Raw genomic sequence first — 21,829 nt, 5'->3', positions numbered from 1 at the left:
CTGTTTTATCTGAACTTGGTGCTAAATGTATTGAGTATCTAATTACAGTACTTTGTCTTTTAATAGTTCTTTTATATACCTACTATAAATAAAGATGGAGAAGCTCTATACAGTCAGCAAAACAAGACCAGGAGCTGACTGTGGCTCAGACCATGAACTCCTTATTGCCAGATTCAGACTTAAATTGAAGAAAGTAGGGAAAACCACTAGACCATTCAGGTATGACCTAAATCAAATCCCTTATGATTATACAGTGGAAGTGAGAAATAGATTTAAGGGCCTAGATCTGATAGATAGAGTGTCTGATGAACTATGGAATGAGGTTCATGACATTGTATAGGAGACAGGGATCAAGACCATCCCCATGGAAAAGAAATGCAAAAAAGCAAAATGGCTGTCTGGGGAGGCCTTACAAATAGCTGTGAAAAGAACAGAAGCGAAAAGCAAAGGAGAAAAGGAAAGATATAAACATCTGAATGCAGAGTTCCAAAGAATAGCAAGAAGAGATAAGAAAGCCTTCCTCAGCGATCAAGGCAAAGAAATAGAGGAAAACAACAGAATGGGAAAGACTAGAGATCTCTTCAAGAAAATCAGAGATACCAAAGGAACATTTCATGCAAAGATGGGCTCAATAAAGGACAGAAATGGTATGGACCTAACAGAAGCAGAAGATATTAAGAAGATATGGCAAGAATACACAGAAGAACTATACAAAAAAGATCTTCATGACCCAGATAATCACGATGGTGTAATCACTGACCTAGAGCCAGACATTCTGGAATGTGAAGTCAAGTGGGCCTTAGAAAGCACAACTACGAACAAAGCTAGTGGAGGTGATGGAATTCCAGTTGAGCTATTTCAAATCCTGAAAGATGATGCTGTGAGAGTGCTGCACTCAACATGCCAGCAAATTTGGAAAACTCAGCAGTGGCCACAGGACTGGAAAAGGTCCATTTTCATTCCAGTCCCAAAGAAAGGCAATGCCAAAGAGTGCTCAAACTACCGCACAATTGCACTCATCTCACACGCTAGTAAAGTAATGCTCAAAATTCTCCAAGCCAGGCTTCAACAATATGTGAACCGTGAACTTCCTGATGTTCAAGCTGGTTTTAGAAAAGGCAGAGGAACCAGAGATCAAATTGCCAACATCTGCTGGATCATGGAAAAAGCAAGAGAGTTCCAGAAAAACATCTATTTCTGCTTTATTGACTATGCCAAAGCCTTTGACTGTGTGGATCACAATAAACTGTGGAAAATTCTGAAAGAGATGGGAATACCAGTCCACCTGACCTGCCTCTTGAGAAATCTGTATGCAGGTCAGGAAGCAACAGTTAGAACTGGACATGGAACAACAGACTGGTTCCAAATAGGAAAAGGAGTACGTCAAGGCTGTATATTGTCACCCTGCTTATTTAACTTCTATGCAGAGTACATCATGAGAAACGCTGGACTGGAAGAAACACAAGCTGGAATCAAGATTGCCGGGAGAAATATCAATAACCTCAGATATGCAGATGACACCACCCTTATGGCAGAAAGTGAAGAGGAACTAAAAAGCCTCTTGATGAAAGTGAAAGTGTAGAGTGAAAAAGTTGGCTTAAAGCTCAACATTCAGAAAATGAAGATCATGGCATCTGGTCCCATCACTTCATGGGAAATAGATGGGGAAACAGTGGAAACAGTGTCAGACTTTATTTTTCTGGGCTCCAAAATCATTGCAGATGGTGACTGTAGGCATGAAATTAAAAGACGCTTACTCCTTGGAAGGAAAGTTATGACCAACCTAGATAGCATATTCAAAAGCAGAGACATTACTTTGCCAACAAAGATCCATCTAGTCAAGGCTATGGTTTTTCCTGTGGTCATGTACGGATGTGAGAGTTGGACTGTGAAGAAGGCTGAGCGCTGAAGAATTGATGCTTTTGAACTGTGGTGTTGGAGAAGACTCCCGAGAGTCCCTTGGACTGCAAGGAGATCCAACTAGTCCATTCTGAAGGAGATCAGCCCTGGGATTTCTTTGGAAGGAATGATGCTAAAGCTGAAACTCCAATACTTTGGCCACCTCATGCAAAGAGTTGACTCATTGGAAAAGACTCTGATACTGGGAGGCATTGGGGGCAGGAGGAGAAGGGGACGACAGAGGATGAGATGGCTGGATGGCATCACTGACTCTATGGACGTGAGTCTGAGTGAACTCCAGGAGTTGGTGATGGACAGGGAGGCCTGGCATGCTGTGATTCATGGGGTCGCAAAGAGTCGGACACGGCTGAGCGACTGATCTGATTTGATAAATAATCATTGCTTTTTAGAGCATACTGAAAATCCTCAAGTAAATTACATTTGAGACAAGAAAACAGAGAGTGTATGAAGGTTAAGATTTTTAGGACAGATAAAATACTAAAAGTTGAATTAGAACTAGATTACAGAGATGTTTAATCTTCCATGCTTTAAAACTGAATAAAGCATCTTTTTATGGAGAAATATTGCCTAGGACATCAAAAAAATGTTTATAGATGTTCTAAGACAAAAGCTAACTTCTGTATTTTTCAAGTCTACAGTCATATGAAGTGGGATAGGATTGTAAAGATATACTTCCACTGACCTTCCTTACTGTTCCTAACAGAAACACATTTACTATTGATGACCGAATGCCTATAGTGGATTAAGCTATTAAAGTATTACCACATGTTTATAGGGACATATATTTTTAATATGGAGATACTTTGTGACTTTTAGGAATATATCTTTCATCTATAGCTAAAAAAGAGAATTTTACTTCTTATAGAGAAATCTGCTGCTGCTGCTGCTAAGTCACTTCAGTCGTGTCCGACTCTGTGCGACCCCATAGATGGCAGCCCACCAGGCTCCCCTGTCCCTGGGATTCTCCAGGCAAGAACACTGGAGTAGGTTGCCATTTCCTTCTCCAATGCATGAAAGTGAAAAGTGAAAGTGAAGTCGCTCAGTCGTGTCCGACTCTCAGCAACCCCATGGACTGCAGCCCACCAGGCTCCTCTGTCCATGAGTCTCTCCAGGCAAGAGTACTGGAGTGGGGTACCATTAGGAAACTGTTACTTTATGTCATTTTATAATAGTCTGTTCATGATAGATCTACTTAGATAAAATTATTTTGAAATTCACAGTGGTACATCTACACAATTAAAAATGCAAAAAATTTGGGAAAAAATTAAATTGTTTTTCAGTGGAGGATCTCAAATAGGAAATAAGAATTTGACTTAAGCAAGAAATCCTTTAGTTTAGCAGTTTGATTAAGTTACAGAAGCTTCAAAATTATCAAATGTCCACTTCTATTGGCTTCATAATATGTTTAAACCTAATTTTAAGTGTAGTGTTGCTTTCCAGTTTTTCTTAATGAATTGTGGCCCCCAAAACTGGTCTTCAAAAATTATGAGCTGACAATTTAAATTAGAAATACACTGATATCATATTTTCAGGTTGAACAATTATGTCAAGTATTTAAATTTATGAGCTATAAAGAAACATTAAGAAATTTACCTTTATATTCCATTACCTTTTTTAAAAATGGAAATTATTCCATTTTTTTCTGAGGAACTGGTACAAGTTGCAAATCAGATTTTAAAAAGTCCCTGTTTTAACAGCTAGTGGAAAAAAAAAAAATAGAAGGTATTCTATGAAGTGGAAAGAGTATTAAATATTCCAAATTTTAGTAAGAAGCTAAATCTGTTCTCATACCAATGCCTCTTAGACCTATCTCTAAAGTAGATTTTCTTGAAATTCCCTATCATCACCATTCAAATGATTAACCTTTTAATAATTTTCTTGCGTTCACCTTGTTTTCCTACTCTTAGTTATGGGTGATTTGGGGACTCTGCTATGAATACCTCTGTGGTATTCTATGTGATAGAATAGTGAGATTTTAGTGTTTTAAATTGGATAAAACCATGATTAATCATACTCTGTTAAAGGTATTAAGTTTATTAGGTCAAAATGACAGAGCACACTGCTGAGAAGACAATAAGTTCTTGTTAAATAATTACTTGATAGTCCAATTATCTGAAATATCTGATATTTTTTTAAATCTATAAAGTTGATATAAAAATATGACTTGCAATCAGCTTTCTAGGTAATTCGATGAAAACGAGATAGACTTTTTAAAAATCAGAATTACTGGAATGAGTGTAACTGTTTAAACAGATGTCATCCCCACCGCACCCCCCCCCCACCCCCAAAAAAAAACCCCATGCATTAAGTGAATCAATTTATTTTCTTGGAGCAAATGTGGGAAATCCAAATGCCAAACAAGAAGAAAAACTTTACCAAAGACTAAAAATTACAATTGATAAGATGATGCAACAGTTCTTTAACCCCCACATAAGCTGGTTCTGTGGTAGGATAAAAAATGTTTTGTAAGAGAAACCAAGTTTATAAAAATCAAGACTACTAATGAAAAACAGACTTCTGAGGTTTTAAACGATCTGATTTTTCTGTTCTTCTTTTACTGTGTTTGGAAATGACAGCAGAAATCATGAAATATAAGCATAAAAGTAGTTTGGAATATTTCTAACCTCTATCACAAGACAATTACTTGTTGAGAGTTCTTTCTTAATAAACCAACATGATTCATCTTGCGTTTTCCTTGTCATCTCCTTCACGATTGCAACATAGAATACTTTGTACCTGGTTCTTTTCTGCTGCCACAAAAATGAACCGTTTCGTGGGGAGCTCTGAGAGATAAAAGTCTATTTGATAATGAGGCTATATGCCTAATTTTGTCAATTAAAAGTGGAAAGCTATAAATAATATATGAAGAAAAACACAGCTGTGTGAATCTTGGCACAACAGCGTGAAGCTATCCCTACTGTTTTCTGCTTTTTCCCACATCCCCCTTTCCAATGCATATAAATTCATTGCTCTGGCGGCTTCAGTTTGGGCCCCAGTTTTGACTAAATCTAACAGCCCAAAGAAAAACACAGCTGAAACCACTGCCTGGTGGTTTAACTCACAGCCCCAAATGATAGGCCTCCAACAGAGCCCAGCAGGTTTTCAGCAAGAAGGCTCATGAATAGAGTTCATTTTGGAAAGTGAAGAGTTTGATAAAAAGTCAGAAACAGAGGCTTTACCATAGCTGTCTTAGGAGATTTTGCATAGCCCTACTAGAAAGAAACAAGGCAATATTCTAGTCCCCTACTGTAAGAAATACCTGATAGATTTCTCTGGTGCTTTAACACTGACTTATTCTATGTTAAAACGCTAAAACCACAAGGAAATGACAAATTCACATGCAAAACGAAGAGCTGAACTTTGCACAGCTATTTCATTTGTATTTGATTTATTCTCATTCAGTTCTGAAGACCTGTGGGTCAGTGATCATTCCTGAACTAGCAAACCTAAAGCCTTTATGGTAATTTTGTCCTTGAGTCTGCCCTTGTCTATGGGGTTCAACTACAGATTATCTCCTCATCAGCTGTGATCCAAGGATCTCCAAAAAATACATATATATTCAAAGGTATATAAACCGAAGATAATCAGCTGAAATGTGGTTTTATTTAGAAACACTGCTGTTTTCAGAGATCTGATGGTAAATTCCTTCTGAGACTGTCAAAGATGGCACCAATGTCATGATTAAGTCTCTAGGACACCTCAAAAAGAGGACTAAACTGTTTTTCTCTGTTGCTACTCCTCTGTGCAACAGAATTAATTTCTTCCTACAAAGTGGGGCTAGAAAAAATTAAAAAGAATGCTGAGTGAAAATATAAATATACTTAGGATAATATCTCAGTTTTCTGCCAAAGTATATAAGCCCATTTATTAAATGGAGCAGAACATATAACTAAAACATACGCTGAGCATTCTTAATGGTGTTTACGAATAAAAATACAACAAGCTTTTATCAGAAATATTATTTCAGGAACCATACTGCCATAATTACACTCAAAAGGAAATTAGAAAAATTGTAAATTTTCAATATCTTAAAATTAGAAATTGGACAAGGAGCTTTACTACTTCAGTTTTGACCAAAAGAAAGATATATATTACCAAAAAAAAAAAAAGCAAAAACTGTGTCTTAGTGTAGGCAGGATTTAATATCTCATCTTCATTGTGGAAGGGTAATTTCACTACATATAACATTCTGGGTTGATTACTTTAAATGTTTACCATCTGATTCCATCATTTTATTGTTTTGGTCTACCTTAGTGCTTTTTGAAGACTTTTTTTCTCAATTGGCTGCTTTTAAGAGTTTCTCTTTTATATTTGGCCATCGGAAGTATTGCTATCGTTAAGTCTAAACACACTTTTCCTTTTTCTCCTTTTGGTTTTCTTGTTTCTGTCTAGGGGTTTGTTAAGTGTCTTTTATCAGTGTCATCTGTTTTTTAATCCTTGATTATTATCTCTTCCAGTCTCTCCTTTTTCTACTTTTGGGACTCCAATTATCCTTATTTTACACATTTTTGACTGTATCTCAATTGTCGGTTATTCTCTGTTCTGTTTTTTCCATTCTTTTTTTTCCCCTTTGTGTACTGAGTTGTCTCCTGTTTCATTAACATATCTGTATCTTCTGCTAGATTCAACATGCCCTTAATCCATTGGATTTTAAATTGAGATCTTATCTGTTGAAATTCTGAAGCTGCTTCTTTTCATGGATTCTATTTCTATGTTAAAATTATTTATCTTTAAATCTATTTTGTCCCCTTCTATTTTCATTGAATGTATTAATCATAGTCTTAGATTGTGAACTTCAATATGTGAATCACCTATGAGTTGGCTTCTACATTTTCATATTCTCTTAGTTATTATTCTTTTTTTATCTAGTAATTTTTATTGAATAATGGACATTTGTATTTAAGAAACTTTAGAGACTCCAAGATGTTTAAAAATATTTTTGAAGTTGCCCTAGCTGTGTCATAAGAAATATTTCGGACAAAGTTACTGATTCTTTCCAGGAGCATATAGAAAAGAGAGGGCTGCCTCTCTTAGAGTCAGGATTGGGCTCAGTGGGAAAGTAGGTTTGTTCTGCTTATAGGTAAACAGGGAAAACTGACAGAGGCTACAGTCAATACATAGTACTGCAAAATCCATGAGGAGAGGTTATTTGTGCCTTAACACTGTGAGGTTCATGATGCCAACAGTTGGTCTGAGGCATTTCCCTGGTCCTCCTTCTGGATTGCTGGTGGGCAATTTGGGATTTCAGGGTAATTTTTTTATTACCTTTTTAAACCTTTGGGAGAGGGTTATCTCAGAAGGCAACTGTTTCTTTCTGTGTCTCACTTCCATCTCAGCCACTAGACTAAGTCATGGATATTGTATAAGCATTAGAAAATGATTAATTCATTCTGTTCCATGTTATTGAAATTTTAATGTGAATATTATAAGAAAACATATCTAAATTGCACCTACTTCTCTTGCAGAAATAGATGACAAGAGGGTGACTAACACACAAGCAGAAGTAAGTTTTCTTCTATTTTGTGTTAAATATATGTCCAATCCAATCAGCTAAAAACACAACCAGCTCAATTTGATTGTGATACAAAATATGATATCAATACAACTGTGCTGTATAAACCATTTAATGTGCTTTTCCTGACTGGATAAACAGTAGAATGGTGTCATTAAATTGTGACCTCTACCTTTGATTCTCCACCTACGAAATACCTGGGAAAGACCTCTAAAATAAACTACTGATTTTAGAGTCAAGATATGGTATTGATAATTTCACTTTGGTGACTGATGGTGTGTGACCATCACAGGTTGGGGCAGCCAGTGTTGGAATCCTGGAACAAGAAGGTGGAGGACAGACACCTCTTAAAGGTTCTCTGATGTGTGGAACCGAGAGCAGATCCTGAGGCCAGATGCTCCACACACACATGCAGGAGTTCAGGTTGAAAATGTGAACCAGGGGAGGCTAGGGTAGCTGCTAACAAAGGATATACAAAATACAAGAAAATGAGCAAATGTGTCCATAAATGGAATAAGTATTGAATTGGATTCATGCAGACTTAGTAATCAATGGCCACATGAGTAGGCATATAGCAATGTAGAAAGAACAAAATGCCAGAACGTGTCTCTCAAAACATTTCTAAAAATTTATTGAAATTGTAAACATGAAATGGTTTGAAAACTAAATTCCTACATAAAAATAGTTTTTATTACTTAGCAGCTGCTGCTGCTGCTAAGTCATGTCAGTCGTGTCCGACTCTGTGTGACCCCATAGACGGAAGCCCATCAGGCTCCTCCGTCCCTGGGATTCTCCAGGCAAGAACACTGGAGTGGGTTTATTACTTAGTAAACTTTACTAAACAAACCAACTTTTATGTAGAATTAATTTTCTACTTCATCTTTGAATATGCATATATGGGAATAAATAAATAATAAAACTGGAAGTGAATGCTTCTTAAAATCAACCAGATGTAACAGAATACAGTAGAGGTACAACAGCAGTCTCAGTCGTCCACACATTTATACTAATATAGAGCTGCCCTACTTGCCTCTGTGCATAATAGACGTATCAAAACACTGTATTCTGGGGAAATTTGCTTGTACCATTTGCTTTGGTTGATATGGATTCAGAAACTATTTGGTTGAATTTTTTTAGTTTTTAATAGATTGTTTTTGCATCCTCTAAATACCAACATCTTGGTGACTCCTTTGAGGGCAAGTAAGCTTCAGTACCAGAGAAGTCAATGGGACCCCACTCCAGTACTCTTGCCTAGAAAATCCCATGGATGGAGGAGCCTGGTAGGCTGCAGTCCATGGGGTCGCTAGAGTCGGACACGACTGAGCGACTTCACTTTCACTTTTCACTTTCATACATTGGAGAAGGAAATGGCAACCCACTCCAGTGTTCTTGCCTGGAGAATCCCAGGAATGGCGGAGCCTGGTGGGCTGCCATCTATGGGGTCGCACAGAGTCGGACACGACTGAAGCAACTTAGCAGCAGCAGCAGCAGCAAGCTTCAGTACATGTGAGTAAAGATACCTGGAGCTCTATTTACTGTGAAACAGTTTCTAGTATTTTTCAGCCTCTGTACATTATGTTCTTTCTAATATGGATGGAAAGCCTAGAACAGTCCTCAGAAAGTATCTTGCAATTATTTATACTCGAACTTTTCGAAGCAAAAATAAATGCTCCAGACATGAAAACTCCAGCCTTTGCCATACTGAAATATAAGTAGATACACTATTAAAAAGGAGTTTTTGATATAATCTGATTGAGGTATAGAACACATATATATAATTTATTATAATGAATAATGGTTTATACATATATACATACCTATATCTATCTATATGTCTATCTCCATCTAAACTTTAAAACTTTGACCCTGAAAAGTGTTCCAATTTGTATCATTTTTAGTGCAAAAAATTCTTCCCCAATAAATTAATTCTGACCCAAAGTGCTTAAGTAAGAGTATTAAGTATCAGTTTTGTTATGAAAGATCTTTTGAACATATGAAGGAAAAGTACCTCAACACTAATTTCAAGTAAATGGAGCTATTAGATTGAACATCTCAATTCCATAGGGTTATAGATTGGTATTACTTAACAAAGACTCTCATTAACCCTCCAGAACCATTAACAATTCTACAAACAGATATAATTATACCTTAGTCATAGTTTAGGAGTGTATTTTGTCCTGGCATTTATGTTTTTCTTTAAAATGCAAAGGATTAGTAGTAGTTTCTTTTCTCTACTTAAAATAAACTGTTAGTAGGTGTTTATTTCTCTCAAAGGGCTAATGACATTGTACTTTTTATCCAAATGTAAGACTTTTCCTTTTTTTCTTTATCCAGGCACAGAATGCAACCCCTAAGCAAAGGAAGCAGAGCGTGTACACAGCACCCACCATGAAAGGTACTGTTCAGGTACTGTTTCGGGTTCTTGTGAGTGCTGAGTTCATGACTGACAGGCATTCTGCTCTCAGGCACCTTATACCTGCTTAAAAGCTACATCTAGTCTCCCCTCTACAACTTGGTAATGTGACTTTCAGTAAGGCAATGTTATTTGAAACCTTGTTTAACCAAGAGTGAAACAGTTGAGGAAGGAATAACTAGATATGTCTCAAAATCATAGTCTGGACGTTCAGGTTTTCCAGAATAATGACCAAAGTTTCCTTTTACCCTTTCTCAAATGTTTTCCTTGCAGAGATTTTTCTAGAACCCCTAATTACTCTTGCCGATGTTTGCAGTTAATTATCTTTTTTTCTCCCTCTAGGCTTAAGCAAAGTAGTTCTTGAATTTTGGACAGATACAGTGTAAAGTGTTGCTTCACTGTCCTGTGTCAGAAGCAGCTCTAAGAAACCCAATCAGACAGCTATTAGCTGTACATATAACAGCTGCTGAAATGACAACTAAGAAGGCTAGCTCAGGTTCCAGCATTCTCCCAGAGTTTCTACCCTTCCCCTCCAAATTAGAACTGCTAAAAGCACATCTAAGTGCATCCGAATTTTGACCAACATCAATTTCAGGGAAGGCTTCTTTCATTTCTCACACAAGAGTATCCCTGACATGAGGGAGAGTCCAGCAGCTCATGTTCCAGCCTGGCTCTTGGGCTGCTGGCCCAGGGGCTCATCATGCAGTCATCCAGCTTTGTTTCAACTGCAAGAGAAGCCAGCTGAGCAGCTTACTCTGGAGTCTAGAGAGATGTCTAAATTGGGAGTGAAATTTTCCACTCTGTATTCTCTCTAGATTTGGGGCCTTTACAGAGAGGTGGGATATAAATGGACACATTAATAGCTACTTTCCATGAACTTCCTTCCTGCGCAGCTATAAAATATCATGCTTGCTTGTTCATGAGACTACAGTAAATAATGCAATCAGCATTGTAGTTCATTTCAGGGTAATTATTGAGGCTATCAGGCTTCCTTCTCTCAAGACCAGTGTAATCATTTTTGAAGATACTTTGCCTATTGTAAGCCATCTTCTACTTTTAAGACACGACAGTTTTGGCATGAATGGGCCTCAACGAAAGATATATGTTCACTCATTTAATGATTTCCTCTGTTCTATTTTGGGTTAGTTTAACTAAATAAAGACTGTTCTCATGTCCTTAGAGAATAATAGCATTAGTTTTAAAGGAAAATCTTAAAATCAAATCCCAAGGGCTCATAGTTTTCATTATATTTAGCTCTCTAATATCATAAGAATGTGGGACCCTAACATTTAAGGACATTAGTCATATTGTACATATTTTACACATATGATAATCATTTTTTTTCATGAGTTAAAGACTTGAGAAAGCACAGAAATGCCTTCATGAGGCTTTTGGGGGACAAGCCACTTAGGTCCTCATTTATTACCTGTAAATACTTAGGAGAGTCTCCTGCTTCTGATAAAAGAGAAATCAGTCCATTTGTCCCTTTAGAGACAGAAATGAATATTTCAGGACAGAATTAAGCAATAGTAACATATGGTGCATTGTGAGCACATTAAGAAACTTCAATCTTAAGAAAGATGAATTAGTAAAGGAAATGTTACTGAAATGCAAAATCAATAATACAATTGCTCTGAAATGTATAATTCTTCAAATTGCAGTGGAATATGCAATTATTGAGTGTATAAATATTTGCTGGGAGAGCAAAGTAGTACCAGGAGTGATTTATAGTTATGAAAAAAATCACTCTGACCAAATGGCCAACTAGGGTTTCGTAAATGACCCAGTGAGTAGCTAGTTAGTAAAACAAAACAAACTAGCCAGATTCCTTTCTTCTCTCATATTAGGTTCTGAGGAGTTACTGGACACAGGGGCCAAAGTGACAGGAAAGAGATGCTACATCTACCAAATGTCATTGCAATTAATGCCCAGATAGACTCATCTCCCAGCTCCTATATTCATTTATTTTTCCCTCTTTCAATTACTATGGTATTTACGGCCCCACCAGATTTCTGGAAATAGAGACATGTCCAGGTTACCTCTTATGATGAAAGTTCTATATGAAAGTTCAGAGGTGGGCAGAGGGTAAGAAATAGAGCAGAGAAAACCATTTTAAACAGGTACACTGTCAGGAATGATAGACTAATGACCTCCAAATTCATATCTGTAGGCCTAATGTATCTCCTGAACCTCAGACTTTCTAACTAGCTACCATTTTTTTTCACTTGAATGAATGACACTTATTGAAACTTCTCAAATTTAACACGTCCAAAACCAAACTCATTGGCTCTTTTTTGGATTTTCCCCATCTCAAAAAATCTTATGCAGCCATCGAAAACAAAAATCTTTGCATAATCCTTGACTACTCCCCATTACCAAACCATCATCTGCTCATGTTAGTGCTTATTTCAAAAATGACCCCTACTCTATTTTCTGTATCTTCCATTGCTATTGCCTTGTGTGACCACCATTCTTTCTTGCCTTGGCTGCTGAAGTAGCCTACCTACTACTCTCCTGTTTTTGCTCCTGACCCTATACAATCTAATCTCTACACACAAACCAGAGTAATTCCTCTAACTCACAGATGTGATCATGCGATCCCCTTGATCAAATCCTCAGAAACTTCCTGTCACATTCAGAATACAATGAAAAATCCAATCATAGCTTACAACTCCCTGAATGAGCTGCAGTGGTCTTTCTCCTTGATCTTATCTCCTTTCATACTGCCCCTGTTCACATTAGGGTTCAATGTCATGGACTTTTTCATTATTTATAAACGTCTCAAACACACTTTCATATCAGAGCATTTGTGCTTTCCACATTTTTTGCTTGAGAAACTCTTTACCCAGTGGCCTCACAGTTAGCTCAGCTACTGTTCCCTCCTCAGAAAGGTCTTTCTCTCTTGATAACTGCCCCTCCTACCATTGCTGTCTACATCCTTACAGTGCTACCTCAATTTTTTCCATGGCCCTAATCATTAGGTACCAATAATGAGGTGTCCATGATAACAGTCTTGTTCATTTGATATTCCCAGCATCTAGTACAGTTCCTGGCACAAAACAGGTGCTCAATAAAAACTTGTTGAATAACCATAATGAATTAGGGAATTCAGCCACATTGTCATCTGCTCAGGAGAGGATGTCCCTTAAACCTTGTTCTACTAATTGTCATACTTCTGACTCTGTTTCTGCTTCTCTTTGCTTTTTACTCTCTGGTTGATCCTCTTCATCCCCTTGGTAAGTTCTCCATATGCTTCTGTTTTTCTATTTTTGCTTTTCCCCACTTCCCTTCCCTCTGATCAAAGAGAAAATCTGATTTGGAAAATTAGTTACCATCAAGAATGATGCATCAATTTTCCTGGATTCTTAACAAAGGTTATCTCATGGACCACTGGAATGATTAAGTGATTGCCTCTGACTAAAACCTGATTCTTCCAATAATTAGCTTGCGGCCAAGATGGTAGCATCATATGAAACAAACTTGGCAATGTAAATAGAAGAATCTGCGCATGGTTTTCTTCCTTTAGAGATGTTTCATGATTAGATCGGAATATTGACTCTAAGAAAATAATAGCAGATTTAGCTCTTGGTCTTGCCACCTTTATAGCCACAACATTATACTCATTCTAAGTTGTCAAGCTTAAAGAGTAATTAGTACAATTATCAAATGATGTATAAAATATCACTTCCATTTTTTTCCACTGCATCTAACCTCAGAGTATTAGATTGGCTATGTTCTTTTGAAGGTTCTATTAACAATATATTAGGCTTGGGTTATAGCCAGATAATCTAAAGTTCCAGGTGATTTTGCTGTAGCAAATCTAAAAACTGACCAGACTCCAGATATTCAATCACCTATGTAACATATCTTTCTTATGTCATAGGAAGAAATCTCATGGAGATCAAATACCACGAGATCAAAATTAGCTTGTTAAAAACTACATTTTGATCTCCACAGCAAATCAATTTGTCCTTCAATATTCCCCTTCTCAGGGAGGTGCTTATTCCTGAGTTCTGGGATTCTCTACTGACTCTCCCTCTCCTTCACTCTCTTCATTAGTGGAGCACCAGGTCTCGTGAAGTGCACCCCATGAGTATCTCTCCCACCTCCCCCTCCTCTATTTTATCTCCAATGCCACAATAACAATTCAAATCACATTCATTTCTTATATATAAAAGGTTACTCTCCATACAGTCTCTTATCTCTACTTCCCAATTGTTTTCTACACTGTAACCAAAGTAAAAGATGCTTGCTTCTTAGAAGAAAAGCAATGACAAACCCAGACAGTTTATTAAAAAGCAGAGACATTACTTTGCCAACAAAGGCCTGTACAGTCAAAGCTATGGTTTTTCCAGTAGTCATGTATGGATATGAGAGCTGGATAATAAAAAAGGTTGAGTGCCGAAGAACTGATGCCTTTGAACTGTGGTGCCGGAGAAGACTCTTGAGAATCCCTTGGACTACAAGGAGATCCAACCAGTTAATCCTAAAGGAAATCAGTTCTGAATATTCATTGGAAGGACTGATGCTGAAGCTTAAGCTCCTGGCCACCTGATGCAAAAAGCCAACTCATTGGAAAGGACGCTGATGCTGGGAAAGACCAAAGGCAGGAGAAGCGGATGACAGAGGATGAGATGGTTGGATGGCATCACTGACTCAATGCACATGGATTTGAGCAAATTCTGGGAGATGATGAATAGCTTTTTCTGGCAGCCATACACGTTGGTGACAGACAGTGAACTTATCATGAATTCAAAACTTCAAAGCCTTTTTTTCATGTACTGCTTTAAAGCCATATTATTTATAATGCTTTCCTCATGTTACATCTTTTCTTAGCCAAAAAGCAAGACAGTGCTATCATATGAACTGAATTTCATTTTCTCAGAATCGGTTGTCACAGGAACATGTCATAATTCATATCATGATTCCATCACCTATTCTACTCTATTTTCTATTATCTCAATTGTTTTGTCACCCTCAGATTATATATTTTATTTTTGGTCTTTTTATCTACATCTGTAATAGACATATCAAACAGATCTGGGCAAAGAAAAGTCTGTAGCACACTTATCTCTCTCTAGTTGACACTGATCCCCCTGAAGGCCACCATTCAACAAGTTATCAAATAGACTTCTTATGTCAAGATTACATCCCTTAAAACCAGAGGATATTATGAACACTCTCATTAGATTGATATATTTCAGATATGGTGTGTTGACCATGTAAGTCATAAATTTGTAATGTATATTATGCATAAAACGACAAGCTTAAGTTTGCATAGGAAACAGACTTACTTTTCCAGTACCCTGTGTGATATAGTGCTTTATAATTGTGTAAGTAGAAAGTTCTGAAGATTATCAGAAAAATGATAGCTGACTACTGAATACCCACATGACTTCTCTGGTGTTTACATGGTGGTCAGCCCTGTAATTTACAGAACAGTCAATTAAATTATTTTTGGATAGCTTGAATCATGTTTTCAGAAAAGCAAAGTAGGTTTGAATCTTGAGGCAGGAAATGGCTGACACATTTCCACCCCCATTGTTCGTGTGTGTGTGTGTGTGTTTTACTGGAAGGCAAATGCCTTCAACTAAAGACAGCAAAGCAAGCACCATTGATTTAAAAGGAAATCTGAACATGAAACAAATCAACCGACTGAAAAACTGCTTTGTATAGTAGGTTTATTAGTATCATGTTCAGTTCAGTCACTCAGTCGTGTCCGACTCTTTGAGACCCCCCTGGGCTGCAGCACACCAGGCCTCCCTGTCCATCACCAACTTTCGGAGTTTACTCAAACTCATCTCCATTCAGTTGGTGATACCATCCAACCATCTCATCCTCTGTCGTCCCCTTCTCCTCCTGTCTTCAATCTTTCCCAGCATCAAGGTCTTTTCCAATGAGTCAGCTCTTGGCATCAGGTGGCCAAAATATTGGAGTTTCAGCTTCAGCATCAGTCCTTGCAATGAACACTCAGGACTGATTTCCTTTAGGATTCACTGGTTGGATCTCCTTGCAGTTCAAGGGACTCTCAAGAGTCTTCTCCAACACCACAGTTCAAAACCATCAATTCTTCAGTGCTCAGCCTTCTTTATAGTCCAACTCTCACATCCATATACATGACTACTGGAAAAACCATAGCCTTGACTAGACGGGCCTTTGTTGGCAAAGTAATGTCTCTGCTTTTGAATATGCTGTTTAGGTTGGTCAGGTTGATCTAGGTTGCCTAGGTTCATGAAGAGTATGAAAAGACCATTAGTAGCATAAGATTGGTGCAAATGTAATTGTAGTTTTGCATTGTTGAAATTTGCCTTTTGATACTGAACACATTCTTAAATGTGATTATGTTATACATAATTTTAATGTGTATTTCTTAATTATGTTTTTCGCTAGTGACTTGTATTACTTGCTGTTTATTTTATGTTTATTTTAGACTATAGAAATGATGTTAGACAAAAAGCAAATTTGAAAGATTTTCTTATTTGAGTTCAAAATGGGTTGTAAAGCACCAGAGACAACTCGCAACATCAATAACACATTTGGCCCAGAAACTGCTAACAAGTGTACAGTGGTGGTTCAAGAAGTTTTCCAAAGGAGATGAGAGCCTTGAAGATGAGTGTAGTGGCTGGCCATTCAGAAGGTGACAACGATCTATTGAGAGCAGTCATCAAAGCTAATCCTCTTAAAACTGTATGAGAAATTGCTGAAAAACAGAATGTTAATCATTCTATGGTCATTCTGCATTTGAAGCAAATTGGAAACGTGAAAAAGTTTGTAAGTGTGTGCCTCATGAGATGACTGCAAACCCAAAACATTTGTCATTTTAAAGTGTCTTCTCTTATTCTACGCAACAACAAGCCATTTCTCAACTGGATTGTGATGTGCAATGAAAAGTGAATTTTATACAACAACCAGCAACAACCAACTTCAGTGGTTGGACCAAGAAAAAGCTCCAAGGCACTTCCCAAAGACACACTTGCACCAAAAAGAGGTCATGGTAACTGTTTGGTGGTCTGCTGCTGATCTGATCCACTACAGCTTTCTGAATCCTAGTGAAACCATTACATCTGAGAAGTATGCTCAGTAAATTGATGAGATGCACTAAAAACTGCAATGCCTGAAACTGGCATTAGTCAACAGAAAGGGCCCACTTCTTTTCCATGACAACCCCTGACCACAAGTCACACAACCATAGCTTCAAAAGTTGGATGAATTGGGCTACGAAATTTTGCCGCATATTCACCTGACCTCTCGCCTACCTACTACCACTTCTTCAAGCATCTTGACAACTTTTTACAGGGAAAGCACTTCCACAACCAGCAGGAGGAAGAAAATGCTTTCGAAGAATTTGTCAAATCCTAAAGCATGGATTTTTATGCTACAGGAATAATCAAACTTATTTCTCATTGGCAAAAATGTGTTGAGTGTAATGACTCCTATTTTGATTAATAAAGATGTGTTATGAGCCTAGTTATAATAATTTAAAATCACGATCTAAAATTGCAATTATTTTTGTACCAACCTAACACATTACCATTTTTAACACATAAGTAAGATTTTTCATGAACTTCTGAAAGCATCTTCTTCTTCTCATTCTTCATAATTTCTTTAACGGAAAAGTTTAGCTAAAAGTTCAGTGTCCAGAGATTGTTCTTCTAATATGTCCAGTAGATCTTCTCCGAATGCTTATGGCATTGGAACTCCTTCATTTTTTTCCTCCAAGGATGGCTGTGATCTTGATACATTATCTCAATTTGATCACTGTCTTTCATAATAGAGCAATAGATGCAAATAAGGAATAGCCCATGGAAGGAAACAGATCAAACTGGCTGGAGAAAAAGGCTAACACAGTTTTGGAGGATGACAGTGACAAGGATTTTGGAGGATGTTATGTACAGTGGCAAAGATGTGCCATGTAATATTCAGTTCAGTTCTAGTTCAGTTGCTCAGTCATGTCTGACACTCTGCAACCCCATGGACTGCAGCACACCAGGCTTCCCTGTCCATCACCAACTCCCAGAGCTTGCTCAAATTCATGTCCATAGAGTCAGTGATGCCATCCAACCATCTCATCCTCTTCATTCCCTTCTCTTCCTGCCTTCAATCTTTCCCAGAATCAGGGTCTTTTCAAATGAGTCAGGTCTTTCCATCATATGGCCAATGTATTACAGTTTCAGCTTTAGCATCAGTCCTTCCAATGAATATTCAGGACTGATTTCCTCTAGGGTTGACTGGTTGGATCTCCTTGAAGTCTAAGGGGCTCTCAAGAGTCTTCTCCAACACCACAATGCAAAAGCATCAATTCTTTGCCACTCAGCTTTCTTTACAGTCCACCTCTCACATCTATACATGACTACTGGAAAAACCATAGTTTTGACTAGACTGACCTTTGTTGGCAAAGTAATGTTTCTGCTTTTTAATATGCTGTCTAGGTTGGTCATAGCTTTTCTTCCAAGGAACAAGTGTCTTAATTTCATGGCTACAGTCACCATCTGCAGTGATTTTGGAGTCCAAGAAAATAAAGTCTGTCACTGTTTCCATTGTTTCCCCATCTATTTGCCATGAAGTGATGGGACTGGAGGCCATGATCTTAGTTTTCTGAATGCTGAGTTTTAAGACAACTTTTTCACTCTCCTCTTTCACTTTCATTAAGAGGCTCTTTAGTTCTTTGCTTTCTGCCACAAGGGTGGTGTTATCTGCATATCTGAAGTTACTGATATTTCTCCTGGCATTCTTGATCCCAGCTTGGGCTTCATCCATTCGGCATTTTGTATTATGTACTCAGCATATAAGTTAAATAAGCAGGGTGACCATATACAGACTTGATATACTCCTTTCCCAATTTGGAACCAGTCTGTTGTTCCATGTCCAGTTCTAACTGTTGCTTCTTGACCTGCATACAGATTTCTCAGAAGGCAGGTCAGATGGTCTTATATTTCCATCTCTTGAAGAATTTTCCACATTTTGTTGTGTGATCCACACAGACAAAGGCTTTGGAGTAGTCAATAAAGCAGAAGTAGATTTTTGAGAACTCTCTTGTTTTTTCTATGATCCAACACATGTTGGAAATTTGATCTCTGGTCCTCTGCCTTTTCTAAATCTAGCTTGAACATCTGGGAAGTTTACAGTTCACGTACTGTTGAAGCCTTGAAGAATTCTGAGCATTATTTTGCTAGCATGTGAGATGAGTGTAATTGTGCGATAGTTTGAGGATTCTTTGGCATTACCTTTCTTTAGGATTGGAATGAAAACAGACCTTTTCCAGTCCTGTGGCCACTGCTGAGTTTTCCAAATTTGCTGGCATATTGAGTGCAGCACTTTCACAGCATCATCTTTCAGGATTTGAAATAGCTCAACTGGAATTCTATCACCTGCACTAGCTTTTTTCATAGTGTTGCTTCCTAAGGCCCATTTGACTTTGCATTCCAGGATGTCTGGATCTAGGTGAGTGATCTTACCATTGTGGTTATCTGGGTCATTAAGATTTTTTTTGTATAGTTCTTCTGTGTGTATTCTTGCCACGTCTTCTTAATATCTTCTGCTTCTATCAGGTCTATACCATTTCTGTCCTTTATTGTGCCCATCTTTGCATGAAGTGTTCCCTTGGTATCTTTAATTTTATTGAAGAAATCTCTAATCTTTCCCATTCTATTGTTTTCCTCTTTTTCTTTGCATTGTTCATTGAGGAAGGCTTTCTTCTCTCTCCTTGCTATTCTTTGGAACTCTGCATTCAAATGGGTATATCTTTCCTTTTCTCCTTTGCGTTTAGCTTCTCTTCTCAGCTGTTTGTAAGGCCTCCTCAGACAATCATTTTGCCTTTCTGCATTTCTTTTTCTTGGAAATGGTCTTGATCCCCACCTCCTGTACAATGTCACGAACCTCTGTCCATAGTTCTTCAAGCACTCTATCAGATCTAATCCCTTCAATCTATTTGTCATTTCCACTGTATAATTGTAAGGGATTCGATTTAGGTCATACCTGAATGGTCTACTGGTTTTCCTTATTTTCTTCAATTTCAGTCTGAATTTTGCAATAAGGAGTTCATGATTGGAGCCACAGTCAGCTCCTTGTCTTGTTTTTGCTGACTGTATAGAGCCATGTAATATTAAGTGCCAGTTAACCTTCAAATTGGGGATTCCTGGGTGGTTCAGTGGTAAAGGATCTGCCTGTCAATGCAAAAGATGCAAGTTTGATCCTTTGGTCAGGAAGATCCCCTGGAGAAGGAAATGGTAACCCACTCCAGTATTCTTGCTTGGGAAATCTCATGGACTCAGGGGCCTAGGGGGCTACAGTTCCTGGGGTCACAAAAGTGTTGGTCATGACTTAGTGACTAAAAAACAACAGTGTTAAGATCTATTTTGAGTAATTATTTGAGTCTTGAATTTAGAGTCAGGCGCACCCCTCCTTGTTCCCCGATTCTGCAGAATGGCAGAATGAAGCCCAGTGGTGAGACTAAGGAGGGACGAAAGGTCCTGGAGATGAATAAAACATTGCCAGAGCTGTGCTCTCTTCCCAGTAGGAACTGAAGAGTCAGGGTTAGGGGTGCCTGATCCTAGTAAGCATGTGGACAACCAAACCTTGCAACATTCACTCCACTTATATTTGTACCAATCTCAGGTAGACTTGTGGAGCTGGTCTTAGGCCTTTTACTTTGTAACAGAATTCTCCTTTGCTTCTTTTCACCAGCCTCCTCCTCTCAGACACCACATCCCTCTTTTTCCCAGCTAACTTAACAGTCCTCTCAGAGGTACTAATGTTTAAATTAAATAAATACTATATTTCAAAAAAGCATAAGAACAAAGTGATGGTTAATGGTTAATTTGGAGTGCTAAACAAGATCATGCAATAAACATTTCTAGCCAGATGGATGAGCAGAAAATTGTATAAATGCAGCCTATAATTTGGCAATGTAGGTAGGCTAACAATGATTATATAGAATTATGATCAATTCACTCTTCCTGAATTGACATCCTCTTCTAAGTGTGCTGAAAAACAAAAATTCTCAAGAGGAATAGACCAGCCATAATATCCTATTTTCATCACCCCCTTCATGTTGAAAAGTCAGGCAGAGAAGATAACAAGATCTTTTAGCTTCTCATCAGAGTATCTTCACCACATTACATTCCTTTTTTGAAACATTTCTTTTCCTCTGCAGTTGTTCTCCAGGTGTTCATCACATTTGCCTTTCTAAATCTTGGCTTTTTTGTCCACGCTGGCTCAGTTTATTTACTGCATAGGGTGGGGTTTATTTATGCAACTCAAGAAACATTTTAACAGATTTCCAGATAACACAGAACATTCTAAATATACACAAATTTTGTTTTTTTAAAAAAACCAAATCTGCTTCTATTTCTAGATCTACTTCCTTCACTTCTCTTCAGTTTATTTCACTAAGTTCTATGTTAATCTTTTCCTCATTTCTTTGAATTCAGAAGGTTGGGTCAGATTGGAGAACTGATCTGAGAATGTATCTTTCTTGGAAGTCACTAAGATGTCTTCTTTTCTGACATCAGCACCGAGAGAGAGTGAAACGAGAGGAAAATATCAGCAAGTATGAGTGCATTTAATATTTTATAGCATTGTCATAGATTATTAGGTTGAAAGACTGAAAGATTCTTGAGATAAATTAAACTGCCAGTTCGAAATTTGAGACAGGAAACTTAATCTCATGTGGTGCCAATTAAACTTTGATAAGGAAACCACTATTCATCAATATTCTTCCATTCGTGTGTCTGTATATATTTACACCTATTTTAATCTTAATCTTTTACATTTATATTCTTCTATTTAAATAACGTGCAACTTTTAAAATGGCTTCCTATCTTAGAAGTAGGGGAAGAGATGAACTTTTATATTTAGTTGGAACAGATAAACCAAGACCCAGTATCTCTACATTTTCCCCAAGTCTGAAAATGGTAAAATTCAGTTGTATAAGCAAGTAGAAATGTACTGCCACACATCACATCTGAGCCCCCAGGCATGGCCTT

General features: G+C 37.6%; 1 protein-coding gene across 2 annotated transcripts in view; it reads left to right on the top strand.

Annotated features, from left to right (window-relative positions):
• The window catches only part of PPP1R1C (protein phosphatase 1 regulatory inhibitor subunit 1C), a 109,765-nt gene that overhangs the window by 35,964 nt on the left and 51,972 nt on the right, over positions 1-21,829 (top strand). The window contains exons 3-4 of one of the 2 annotated variants that reach the window (XM_025273826.3): positions 7,386-7,423; positions 9,767-9,827. In XM_025273826.3, the coding sequence (XP_025129611.1) occupies positions 7,386-7,423; positions 9,767-9,827 (99 nt within the window). Of the gene's footprint in view, positions 1-7,385; positions 7,424-9,766; positions 9,839-21,829 lie in introns of both variants that reach the window. The other variant, XM_044932739.2, reaches the window with a different exon arrangement.

This window comes from Bubalus bubalis, chromosome 2, assembly GCF_019923935.1.
Source record: "Bubalus bubalis isolate 160015118507 breed Murrah chromosome 2, NDDB_SH_1, whole genome shotgun sequence".
NCBI lineage: Eukaryota > Metazoa > Chordata > Mammalia > Artiodactyla > Bovidae > Bubalus > Bubalus bubalis.
The sequence above is the reverse complement of the archived record's forward strand: the minus strand, read 5'-3'. Positions and strand labels throughout refer to the sequence as shown.